This window comes from Bombina bombina, chromosome 4, assembly GCF_027579735.1.
Source record: "Bombina bombina isolate aBomBom1 chromosome 4, aBomBom1.pri, whole genome shotgun sequence".
In the NCBI taxonomy this organism is placed as follows: Eukaryota; Metazoa; Chordata; class Amphibia; order Anura; family Bombinatoridae; genus Bombina; species Bombina bombina.
Window position 1 is genome coordinate 1,054,108,088 of NC_069502.1, and position 13,897 is coordinate 1,054,121,984.

General features: G+C 42.4%; 1 protein-coding gene across 1 annotated transcript in view; it reads right to left on the minus strand.

The window, feature by feature from the left end:
* Positions 1-1,250: 1,250 nt before the first annotated feature.
* The window catches only part of EML6 (EMAP like 6), a 540,560-nt gene continuing 527,913 nt past the window's right edge, over positions 1,251-13,897 (minus strand). Inside the window, exon 45 of the mRNA XM_053712691.1 lies at positions 1,251-1,401. Coding sequence (XP_053568666.1) covers positions 1,251-1,401 — 151 coding nt within the window. The remainder of the gene's footprint in view (positions 1,402-13,897) is intronic.

A 13,897-nucleotide genomic window follows, 5' to 3' on the forward strand; every position in this document is an offset into this window, starting at 1 on the left:
CTTGGGAAGATTTTACAGGGAATTTTTGTTATGAAATGTTTTTTGAGTTACTTCCATCCACTATCTAACCACAGGCAGGGGTGGGCCGGACCAACACTTCAGTGGTGCCGTTTTCTTTGACACTGCAATGGCTGAGTATAGACGCTACATGACTGGGCAACTCCTCCGACTTAAGGTAATGAGCTTTATCCCACAACACCAACGCAGGTACACAAATTAAGGAAATTAAACTAATCTCTCAAAACTGTAAGGGCCTAAATTCCCCAACTAAAAGATCCATAGAACTTAATTGGGGAGAAAAGAAAAAGCTAACATTATTTTTGTTCAAGAAACCCATTTTGTCACCAACAAAGAACCTACATTCAAATCTAGAGACTTCCCCACTTCGTACCTTCACTCTAACACAGAGAAAAAGAATGGGGTGGGAATATTATTCAATAAAAATACACACTTCCAGCTGTTGGAGAAATTGGTGGATAAGGAAGGTCGCTATATAATACTAGTGGGTATGTTGTTTAATAGACCAATTACGGGGGGCGGAGCTAACATTGGAGAGGAACAGACGTGTTTTATAAGAGCTCCTGCTTGTATAACTTATAAATCCCACCTCAATTTATATATAAAATTAGATATTTTGAGCTCATACAACTTCATCTACAAATGTTTGCGATCACTGAGACACCAAGACTGCACAATTTGGCTGAGTAGGAGCTACAACACAGCACTGCTGCTTGATGCGGCCCTGATCCAGGGAACTATCACGCTGCCCTCACTGTTCTACTTTGTTATCTAAACTTGGGAAAGACATGCTGTCGCAGTAACAAGTTAAAAGCCAGTTTACATTGACTGATCATCTGGGCCCCACGTATACAACTCTGAGGCTAAATCTGCTTTACACATGGAGCATCTTGATAGATGGGAGACAAAAGTGGCGCAGCTACTGGATGATCACTTTACCTCACTAAATCGAGAACTCAGCACCTTAATTGATCTGGCAATTAGGAGGTCACACCGCAGAGAGAGCCCTCCGACACCATACAAAGTGAGGCAGGAGCATGGGCGAAATGATAACACCCGAGAGGAGACCAGGGATAGCAGCCGAACGGCTATGATACCAAGAAAGGATCAGTCTAGTAATCCTGGCATTACACGCACTGACGGGAGCACTTCGAAACGTCCACATATCTGAAAATGTCGGCCTCAACTTTTTGAACAGGGAGTCTTCCCGCACTCAGGAATCAATTGACAGATCACGACCGTATGTGAAAAGACGGCTGCAGCTCAGGAATGCTATTGTCCCCCTCAGGGCAACCGTTAAGCATCCATGCAGAGAACCGGGGCTCTTTAGAAATGGAGACACAGTGGGCCGGCATTTCCGACTTTGGATACAGCGTGAGGATACTGAAAATAGCAGATGTTTGAGATCTCTGGATATTTTTACCCATACCGCAGCCCTAGAGTACTATGTTCCCTCACATGGACCCCCACGTGAATGGCTCCAATGGGACACCCTTGCGCCTCTGAGTTGGTTAGCTGTGGACAATTGGGTGCAGGTGGGCACAGAGACAAAGTTGTATTTTGCTATTTATGTGACTTGGTTCTGTTACCCTAAAGAACTTAAAAAACAAGTTTATACAGATGTTTACTTTGTTGGACTCTATGACACCTTTTAGCGGTCCTAGTTCCATTAGTGACCTGGTCATGATCGTCTCTATTGTTGGTATATAACATGTGTTTGGATGTACTATTTGTTTGCCATTGATTGAGAAAACCACCTTACATTGTTTTAAGGAAGTTCAATTCTGCAACTAACTGTTTATAGCCTAATCCAATATAATTCTATGTTATCTTCATGTTACCACAGTTAACCATTTTTTATTTTATATTGTTTACATGGGGCTCATCCGATAATAAGATCAGTACCCTTCTTAGCTGTGCACCTAACATCTCAGAAAACATACACTGCGCAATCTTTCACTATATAGAGGATAGGAATCTGTCTCGAGCAACCCCTTCCTAGATTTTCATAAAAAAAAAAAAAGATTGAGGTGCATGATGTCTTAGGCATCCTTATGATCCTCAATTACATGTACCATGTGTCTCACAATTCCTTGATAACTGAGTATACATTTATAGCCCCCAAAAGAGGTGCATATTTATGTCTTTAGAATCTAATCATCCACTAACTAGTCCATAGTAGAGATCTCTCTTTACTGAAACTATTATAAGGAGACCATCCATCTGAAATTTTCCTGAGACTGCCCCTATAACATGTCTTTTACTAGGATCATAGGAGCTGGGGCCCAGGAGGAGACCAGCTGGCAATGCAGCGTTATCAATATAGCTACCCATCCTATATACGGTGTACAATGGTGAATGATGAACACAGGCATCATAAAAGGCACTAACCTGAGACATATTTTGCTGTGACAGAGGCCTTGGGGAGTCATAATAGGGCAATGTATTTTTTCTACAACTGTACTAATGTGATTTTGCCTGTTAATGGTTTAATATTTGGATATGCAGTCATATATATATGCTCAAGTTATATCTTGCTGTTGTAGACAATGGCTTGAATGGAGATAATGTACTATATACCATGTCAGATTGGCACTGTTACTTTGTTCAAGTTATATGTTTAAAATCATGAGTTAGATAGACTATTTACTGCAAGTCTATGACAATAGCAGGTTGAGCGCTTCCACATTCCACTGCATACTTTAGTACATTTTACATGTAAATTCATATGTAATGATGGGTGTATGTATGTGAAGCTATGCATGTCTTTGCATATATTTGTCCATAGAGAATTAAGTATTTAAGTGACCTGTTATTTAATCTCCTGTTTGCTCCGGAGAGAACCTAAGGAAGATCCCTTTTGAATTTGGACATATGGTATACAGGTTTTTCATATAAGTTCTCCTTTAAGGTATCCGTTAGTACCCGACATCATATTCTCCCTAAGGCACATTACACATTGACATTCTTGTGTTACTTTATGGATGATATAGTTTACCATACTTTCTTATTCGACCACCATTCTAAGTATATCTGGAAGCCTACACTGAGGTTATGTCTTTTATTTCAATGTCACATATTATTCTTATTAGCTTATTCTTTAAAATATGAGGCTCTACTTTGTTCACATTGAGGCACATACTAGCTATGTATGGGGGGTGTATAATCACTTATTCTCTAATAATCCACATAGCGACATGATTCTTGCTTCACTTAACTAGATTCTGTCATAACCAGAGCTAACTTATTTGAGACATTTAATAAGGTCTTAAACTTCTGCATGTAATAGATCTCTTAGAGTGGGCTGACATACAATAGATCATTAAAATCTCTCTTATATGTCTTTGCGAAAATATACAGCAGGATCACATAGTTATTTCTCTCCTATTGCTCTTCCTAGAGGCCTGCTGTCAATAGTTTTCTAAATTCTTTGTTAGATGCCTCTCTAAGTGGATTGCCTCCCCCCCATGCTGTTTAATTTTTAGATACTGGACAATATATGTTTGCATTGCCCCACCTCCTAAAGTAGATAAGAGACCTGAGTATTATTTTGTTGTCTTTCCCAGGGGAGCTCCGCCCCTCGCTCCCCCCTTTTCCCTTTTTATTTCGAGCGGCTCTTGCCCGCTGTTCTTTACCCTCTCCCCTTTACACACTATGGCCCACTACTGGCCTAAATTAATGCTAATTCTCCACTTCCTAATTTTATTAGAATTGTTAGAGTACAGATAGTTGAAGTGGGGAACATTCGCTATGTAATAATATAAAATGAAGTTCCATCTTATTTGCTCCAGACACTTTTATTACAATTTATCTTGGCATTACTGGTTTTACTCTTACATGTCTACCCCACATTATAGAGCCTGTTACCCTCATGCCAAAGATAAAATTTAGAGACAGCTCTATTCTTCATTATTACTCATTTATGTTATTCCATGTGACCATAGGAATAACAGTTGAAAAAGCAATCCTTAATTGCTTTGATGCTCTTTATGTGTTGAACATGTATCTATTGCCCTGTTGCAATTTATGTGTCTGAACAAACTTTATATGTATTTCTTTATTTTGCACAACTTCAATAAAAACCGTTTAAAAAAAAAAAAAAAAAAAAAATAGACCAATTACCCTAGCTCAGTGATTTGCAACCTTTTTTTTGTCGTGGCACACTTTTTTACAATAAAAAATACTGTGGCACACCACCATCCCAAAATTTTACAAAATCACACATTGTAGCCTAATACAGGATATATATATACAGTGTGTGTGTGTATGTATATATATATATATATATATATATATATATATACACACTGTATACACACTGTACTGTGCTGTCATGCCATGCCTCCTACAAACTATACATGACATATTGACATTCATTCACAAACACCCCCGCACTGTTGTCAGTCTGCCGCGGCACACCTGAGGATCTCTCACGGCACACTAGTGTGCCACGGCACACTGGTTGAAAAACACTGCCCTAGCTAACGTATACGCACCCAACACAGGACAAGCTCACTTTTTGACGACAGTCAGTAACAAACTCCTAGAGATCCAAAAAGGCACACTCCTGTTAGGGGGAGATCTAAATGTAGCATTGTTCCCGACTTCAGATTGTTCACAAGGCCGCAGTATCACTACGTCTAAAACTAGAAATCTAATTCTTAACACATTAAGGGGCCTCACCCTTTTGGACACCTGGCGCACACTTCACCCCACCGCACGCAACTACTCATTTTATTCTAATCCAGCCAAATCATACTCACGCATAGACTATTGGTTTATTAACCATAGTAATATGCCTTTAGTTACAGACGCTGATATTTCTCCAATAACATGGTGTGACCATTCCTCAATATCGTTAACTCTGACCTGGCCCTCGGTACCAATACACCAGTTTCACTGGAGACTGGATGAGGCTATGCTACATGACCCACTAGTCGTACAACAAACCCAGGAAGCTTTGACAGAGTACTTTCAGCTAAACTGCAACTCTATGACGTACACTCCAATGACTTGGTTCGCACATAAGGCTGTTCTCAGGGTGTCGTTGCTGAAACAGAAAGCTATTATAAAGCGTTCTTCGCTAGCACAATACAAAACACTACTACAGAAAGTACAAACTGACGAAAATGCACATAAAAGTAATCCCCAGAGATAGGATCTTTTGCAGGCGCTAGCCACATCACAATCTCAGCTACATAACTACTTACATAAGGAGGCATGCATAAAGGCTTTATATCTTAGGAAGATATACTTCCATGGAGGTAACATATCTGGTACCCTGCTCGCTAGGGCCTTAAAGCGTAAAACATTACACAACTACATTCTCAATATAACAGCAGACGACGGCACGGAAACGTCGGACTCAAATCTGATAGCTAAATCATTCATGACCTATTATGGGAATCTTTACAATCTCCGCTGTAATGAGCGGGTAAGGCAAGCAGCATTATTAGACACTTATATTCAAAGTGCAGATTTGAGTAAGATTCAAAGAGAGGACAAAGAGAGCTTAGACGAACCAATCAAACTACATGAAATACTGAAAGTTATTAATGACCTTCCATCACATAAAAGTCCTGGATCAGATGGGTTTTCAAACAAATCTTACAAAACATATAAGGATATCTTAGCGCCACATCTATTAGAGTTATATAGGTATATAGATAAGGAGGGACATCTCCCCCCGGAAAACTTAGAAGCCCAGATTTCAGTTATTCCCAAACCAGGTAAATCCCCCACGCATCCCAGTAATTAAAGGCCCATCTCTTTATTGAACACTGATTTAAAAATCTTTACAAAAATACTGGCTAATAGGTTGAACCGAATACTCCCACAGATTATCCACTCTGATCAGGCTGGCTTTGTGCCTGGTCGAGAGGCCAGGGATAACACCATCAGATCACATCAATTAATAGATCACGCTAAACATACAAACACGGATATGGTGGTTATTTCCACAGACGCTGAGAAAGCGTTTGATTGCCTAAACTGGGATTTTTTATTTGCTACACTTAGGGAGGTGGGTCTGGGGGAGGGTATGCTTTGTAGAATTCAGAGCCTTTATCATGCACCATCAGCAAGGGTTAGAGTAAATAATACGATGTCCGATCCCTTTATTATCCACAATGGCACAAGGCAGGGTTGTCCGCTTTCCCCTATCTTATTCATAATCAGCATGGAAGTCTTAGCACAGAAAATAAGAAATAATCCGCTGGTTTCCGGCATTAAAGTAAGCCCTCTAGACTGTAAACTCTTGCTATATGCAGACAATGTCCTGTTCACGTTATCACCCCAGACATCTGTCCCTGAGGTCCTGAAAGTTCTCAAACAATTTGGTGACTTTTCCAATTTCAGGATTAATGAACAAAAGTCAGAAATCTTAAATATCTCCCTCCCACCTTAAGAATTTCAGACCCTTTTACAGTCCTGCACTCTTAAACACCAACCACAAGCGATCAAATATTTGGGGATGTATCTTGCTCCAAACACGAAAGCCCTCCTAGAGCTTAACTTCACTAATCTACTTAATACTATATCGACAGATTTAAAGACTTGGAAGGACCGTCCCTTTTCATGGTGGGGTAGACTCCAAATTTTGAAAATGAATGTACTCCCTAGATTGCTGTACGCGATTCAAGCTGTCCCTATCACCCTACCACAGGGCCTCCTTACTCAGATACAACACGCTTTAGATTCCTTCGTTTGGGGAAGCATAAAACCCAGAGTTAAGAAGGCAACTATGTACAGGTCAGCCAGAGAGGGAGGGTTGGGTCTGCCTAAGATAGAAACCTATTATCAGGCCACAGGCTTACAGAGAATCACAGAAAGTGGCACAGAAATAGGGACTCTAAGGCTTGGATTCCAATAGATTCACAAATACTCCCCCTCTCCGGGAGCTTTATGTTGGATAGCAGGGCAGAATCGACCCCCATGGTTGAAGGCATACCCGCTTTTACACCATGTGTTTGAATTATGGGACACTTTGATAAAGAGATTCCCAGGAATATCAACACTCAGATCACCCATGTCCCCAATTTCCCTGAATGCTGAGCTATTAGGGGGGGGGGGGTAATGTTTTACAGGAATAACCTGAATAATTGGGAGATGGGTTACACGGTTCCCCTATTTAATTTACTCAGTAAGGGCAAACTCAAAGACAGGTCAGACCTTACAGACATCCTAGGTGGAGTTTTTGTTAGGTGGCTAAAATATAACCAAGTTCACCATTTTCTCCATACCCACCCTCTCAAACAGTCACTTACAAGAAATCTCACACCCTTCGAACAGACATGCGCTATGACAAGTTCAGCACATCACACCTTTTCGTGGGCTAAGAGACTCCTAGTTAATGCACAGAGCTCGAAACTTCCTGATTATATAGAACGATGGCATAGGGAATTGAATAAGACTATCACAGAAGCAGAGTGGGTTAAAATTTTTAATAACACAAGAAAATCTTCATCCTCAGCTAGATTTTTAGAGACAAATTACAAACTCCTGACTAGGTGGTACTTGACACCTACCAGACTTAAATGCATTTTCCCTGCCTCGTCGGACCTTTGTTGGAGGGGTTGTGGGGAAAGGGGGACGATGACACACATATGGTGGGCATGTCCTAAATTGTCACCTTTTTGGGAGGGCATACAGAATATCCTACAAGTCCTAATGGGGCAGGGGGATTCCTATCAGCTAGACCCGACAACGGCCCTACTGAACCTGTTACCTAAATGTAAATGTAAATTAAGAACACAACTAATTCAGTTGGCATTGAATTCTGCTAGATCCTTAGTCGCTAGGCTCTGGAAATCTCAAATCTGCTCGACCCTAAAGGACTGGCACTCTCACATGACAGATACCTTGAGAATGGAAGAATAGGTTTCTTTAAATTGAATAGGTTAGGATTCTTCCATGATTTAAAATTCATCTGGGATGAAATCCAAAATGATCTGAGGATAGAAGGGGGGAGCTTTACACAAGTTACAGGAGTGACCTAGGAGGAATGACAGGCCTAGTGTTACCTTAGAGGGGTATGGCTGACGTGGTACCACCCCTGCCTGATACTCTAATAATGACCTCTTTAGCTTAGCACTTCTCTCAAAGGTTGATAGTTATATACAAAGTCGAGGGATACTACTAGATGTGTAGAATATATACAAAGTAATCTTAAATTAAGAAATTTCGGCATAGTTTTGTTGTTGTTTGAGTTATGTTTTGTACATTGGTGTCATTGTCAATCACCATGCATTTATATGGAGTGGGGCTACTGTTTTCAAATGGACTTATCACGGACAGTCTAGCTCTACTATTTCATTTTACTATACGGGAGTATGTTCTCCTTTCTTTTGGAGACTGATGGTTCCTCCCTCTTTTGTTTCTGTTTAAACTTAGTATCAACAATGACATCCTTTTGTACCATGCTGCTAAATAATGATAATAAAAATGAATAAATAAAAAATAAATAAATAAATAAATAAAAAATAAGGACAAAGTCTGTCTGAAATCTTTCGTGGCCTGAAGATAAAACTTCAAGGCTCGAACAACATCCAAGTTATGCAGTAACCTTTCCTTAGACAAAGAAGGGTTAGGACACAAGGAAGGAACTACTATCTCCTGATTGATGTTATGATCTGATACCACCTTGGGAAGAAATCCCAACCCAGTGCGAAGCCTCAGTGTGAAAAACCAGGTAAGGGGGCTCAGATTGTAAGGCCGCTAACTCAGAGACCCTGCGAGCCGATGCAATAGCCAGAAAAAAATTGAACCTTCCAGGACAGAATATTAATGTCAAGCGCATGCATAGGCTCAAACGGAGCCCTCTGCAAAACCTTAAGAACCAAGTTTAAACTCAGAGGAACAGAATTTCTAAAGACAGGGCTAATCCTAGAACAAAGGACTGAATATCAGGAAGCTCCACTAGCTTCTTGTGTAACAGCACCGACAACACCGAAATCTGTCCCTTTAAGGAACTGGCAGCAAGACCCTTATCCAGTCCATCCTGGAGAAAGGCCAGAATCCTGGATACCCTAACTTTGTGCCAGGGATATCCACGTTACTCGCACCAGGATAAGTAGGTCATCCACACCTTATGATAGATGCGACGAGTGACCAGCTTCCTTGCCTGGATGAGAGTATCAATTACTCTCTCAGAAAAACCTCTCTTAGCCAAGACTAGGCCTTCAATCTCCACGCAGTCAGCCTCAGAGAATCGAGATTTCTGTGTAGAATGGGACTCTGAACCAGCAGATCTCTTTGCCAGGGTAACCTCCATGGAGGAGAAGATGACATCCCCACCAGCTCCGCAAACCACATCCTTCGCAGCCACAACAGAGCAATCCGAACCGTTGAAGCTTGCTCCTGTTTGATGTGGGCCACTACTCAAGGAAGAAGTGGCAACAGTGGAAATATGTAAATTAGGTTGAACTCCCAAGGCACCGCTAAGGCATCTATCAGCTCTGCCTGTGAGTCTGAACACCATGAGGTCTATCTCCGGCATCCCCCACCTGTTGCAGATCTCCGTTAACACCTCAGGATGGAGGGAACATTCCCCCGGATGAAACGACTGTCTGCTGAGAAAGTCCTCTTCCCAGTTTTCCACACCTGGAATGTGGATCGCTGAGAGCGAACAATTGTGAGTCTCTGCCCATTTCAGAATCTGAGACACTTCCCTCATGACTAGGGAGCTTCTCGTTCCCCCCTGATGGTTTATGTAAGCCACCGAGGTAATGTTGTCCGACTGGAATCTGTTGAATTGGGATGACCCCAGGTGGAGCCAAGCCCTCAGAGCATTGAATATCACTCGAAGCTCCAGAATATTTATTGGTAGAGTTGACTCCTCTCGAGTTCACCCGCCCTGTGCCCTTCTGGCACCCCAAACAGCTCACTATCCTGATAGACTTGTTTCCGTGGTCACAATCTCCCAGGATGGCCTCAAAAAGGATGTCCCCTGGGCCAGTTGACCCGGATGGATCCACCAAGAAAGGGATTCCCTTGCTCGGTTGTCCAGAGAGATCTGTTGGAATAGATTGCCATTCCATTGTCTCAACAGGCATAACTAAAGAGGTCTGAGATGGAACCTGGTGAAAGGAATGACATCTATGCTGGATACCATGAGCCCAATCACCTCCATGCCCCTGGCCACAGATGGCCTTGAGGAGGTCTGAATGGCAAGACAGCTGGACGCAATCTTGGAACATCTCTGATCTGTCAAGCATATCTTCATAGATATGGAATCTATTATCGCACCCAGAAACTCCACCCTGTTGCTGGGAACCAGAGAACTCTTTCCTTCGTTGATCTTCCATTCATGGGATCAAAGGAGAAGAAGAAGGGCCCTTGAGTGGTCCTCTGCGAGACTGCAGGACGGAGACTGGACCAGAATATCGTCCAGATAAGGACCCACCGCAATACCTCTGGCTCTCGCTATCACGAGCAGCTCCCCCAGAACTTTCGTAAAGATTCTTGGGGCAGTCGCCAGATCGAACGTTAGGGCCACAAACTGGAAGTGTTGGTCCAGAAATGTGAATCTTAGGAACCTGACATTGTCCTTGTGGATTGGCATGTGAAGGTACACATCCTTCAAGTCTATTGTCGTCATAAATTGCCCCTCTTGAACTAGGGGCAGGATTGATCTGATTGTCTCCATTTTGAATGATGGGACTGACAGAAACTTGTTTAGACACTTTAGGTCCAGAATTGGGCGAAACGTGCCCTCCTTCTTTGGGACCACGAAAAGGTTTGAATAGTACCCTAGACTCTAGTCTGCTAGAGATACTGGAACGATTACTCTGAGAGATAAGAGATACCTCACACACTCTGGAAAGGCGTCTATCTTCTCTGGTCTTGAGTATAGGTTTGACAGGAGGAATCTGCCCCTGGGCGGATGAGTCCTGAACCCTATCCTGTAACCCTGGGTGATAACCTCCACAACCCAAGGATCCTGAACGTCTTTCATTCAAGCCTTTTAGAATAGAGATAGTCTGCCCCCTACGCGATCCAGCAACACATGCCGACTTTGTCTCGGCTGGCTTTTTGCTCTGCTTGGACTTGTTCCAAGATTGAGCTGGCTTCCAAGATCTCTTGGACTGCTCGGTCTTCGCAGCAGACTGCTGGTGTTGAGACTTGTCCGAACGAAAGGGACGAAAAGTAGAGCCCTTAGTTTTATTCTTCTTATCCTGCAGAAGGAAAGCACCCCTGCCTCCGTTTCAAGGGAAAATAACTTTCCCTTGAAATAGAAGGGATAATAATCTAGATTTGGAAGTCATGTCAGCAGACCACAACTTTAACCATAGAGCCCAGCGGGAGAAACCTGATGTCATGGCATTCAGACGAATAACCTGCATGTTTGCATCATAGATAAAATAATTAGCTACCCTTAAGGCCTTAATCTTTTCCTGTATCTCCTCGAGGGGAGTCTCCACCTCGACCATAGCTGACAGTGCGTCACACCAATAGGTAGCCGCTCCAGCCACAGCAGCAATCGCCGCTGCCGGTTGGAAAACAAACCCGTGAGTTGGAACATCTTTATCAACATGGGCTCTTTGACAGATGAACTATCCTCGAGGGGAATAGTCGTACGCTTAGTGAGCGTGGAGATAGCTCCATCCACTTTAGGAATGACCCCCCATAGCTCAAGCTGAGAGTCCGGAATGGGGAATAGCTTCTTAAAAGAGGTAGAGGGAGAAAAGGATGAGCCCAGTTTCTCCCACTCATTCTTAATAATCGTAGCCAACTTTACGGGGACTGGGAAGGTCTGAGGCACCACCTTGTCCTCGTAAACCCTATCTAGCTTAGGGATTGAAGGTTCTTCCAGAAGTTTCGGTTCTGGAACCTCCAACGTAGCAAACACTTCTTTCAGTAAAATGCATAAATGCTCTATCTTAAACTTAAAATCTGGCTACTCCATAGTTGGAGGTCTAGAAGACGCAGATTCCATCCCAGAGAGAGCATCCTCCGACAAGTCGGAGGTGTTCTCCTCCTCGGATAATCTCTGAGGTATCCAGCAGAGTAGATGACCCCTGGCATGGAAGGCTATGTCTTTCCCTTCGCTTGCGCTTCGCAGGGCGTGGTAGGGTATTGAAGGCCGCAGAAACCGCCTCTTGCAACTGGGCAGCAAAATCTAGTGGCCACGGTACTAAATATCTTATTCTCTTTTGATATTGCAATCTTACCAAAGCACGTGGAACACAGTTGAGCAGATCAACTTGTACCTCCTCACAATAAACACAGGTATTAGATTTGATTAAAGAGGGAGTATCCTCTAACATATCAGAGTCCTCCATAGCTTGCGCCTTTAATGCGGACTTGATAGACTAAATGGCACCTTTATACACCAATGGCTGCGGCACTCACCACCCCCTATGACCCGGACTACAGAGAAACCGTTACGTCTCCCGCAAATGCCGATCAGGAAAGAGGAAGCTGAAGAGGCCACACCGGGTCACATGGAGTGCCATGCAGGACCGCCAGTGCACTATAGAAAAACGTGCCAAAAAAGGCTGCACGTATCTTCATCTGACTGTTCACACATTGCTAGAGCCTCATCTCACACATGACGTAGCATTAACACAATAAAGATATTATGCATAAATCCCCCCTGTTCAATAATCCCCTTTACAGGGATATTAACCCTTGATTCTATACAGATAAAAGGAGACACCCTGTCTTCTTGCATTATCATATGTGTATAAATGAAACGATCTTAACAGAATCTATGCCGTGGAACAGGAACACGGCCCTTCAAGTGTGACAGGTTAGTAGCATCACATGGACTTGAGTGAATAAGAGCAGGCAGCAAAACTCGTCAACGCTGATTGCCCAGGAGCTGTTAACATGAGTCAGGATGGTTTCGTAGACGACACTCCCTGCATCTCCGGACTCTAACTTTCATCCATGCTCTCACTGAGAGGCTGACAGGACTACTTAAAACTCCAGTCTCATTTCGAAGAGTACTACCCTCCATAAGAGACTACTCCGAATCTTTTGACACTTCTCTGCCAACCTCCTGTGACGAAAGGCAAAGAATGACTGGGGGATAAGGGGAGTGGGGGAGGTATTTAAGTTTTTGACTGGGGTGTCTTTGCCTCCTCCTGGTGGCCAGGTTCTTATTTCCCACAAGTAATGAATGAAGCAGTGGACTCTCCTCCATTAAGATGGAAAGCAACAATAAAGCTTTGATAATGGGCTAGATTTATAGATGCTTGTGAGGTTGTAAAGTTGAGATCATGCTTAGAACTCATCGCTTCACCTATATTTTCTACAGGTTTGTTAGCGGTCTTCCTGCCATTAACATCCATAATTGCCTAAAGTGCCCAATACATGAAATTTCACTCATGAAACAATAACCTACTGCTAAGTGGTAAAAACTATTGCAGCTACAACACACTTGAAATAGGGTTTATGTAAATGTTTGTAAGTATAAAATATTTGTGTTTACTTTATTATAGAAAAGATGTCTCTCTGGATAGAACTAGCAGTAATTCAGAGACCTCACAGACATGAAGGAGGGTCTGACCTTGGTCATACTGGTCAAACAACAAAAGTGAGTGGGCATGGATGTGAATAAAATTACAGTTAATTTTTATTGACAATCATACATAAGGACTGACACTGCTGAAGTAAAATAAAACAAGGCGATACAAACACGGTCTTACAAACACCGCCTTAATCATAGACCTGTGCCTTGAGTTGCAATGTTGTAGCAAGATATTAGTTTCACAAATGGGTTTTTAATTAATCTAGATCAATTAATTTATCTCTAGTCTCGGATTAAGCAGTAAGATTAGTCAGAACTTTGAACATTTCTACAAACTGGAGTGAAAATGTTATTACACTTTTCAACTGGATTATAATGTATCCCAAAGTTAGTAACTTGTCTCCT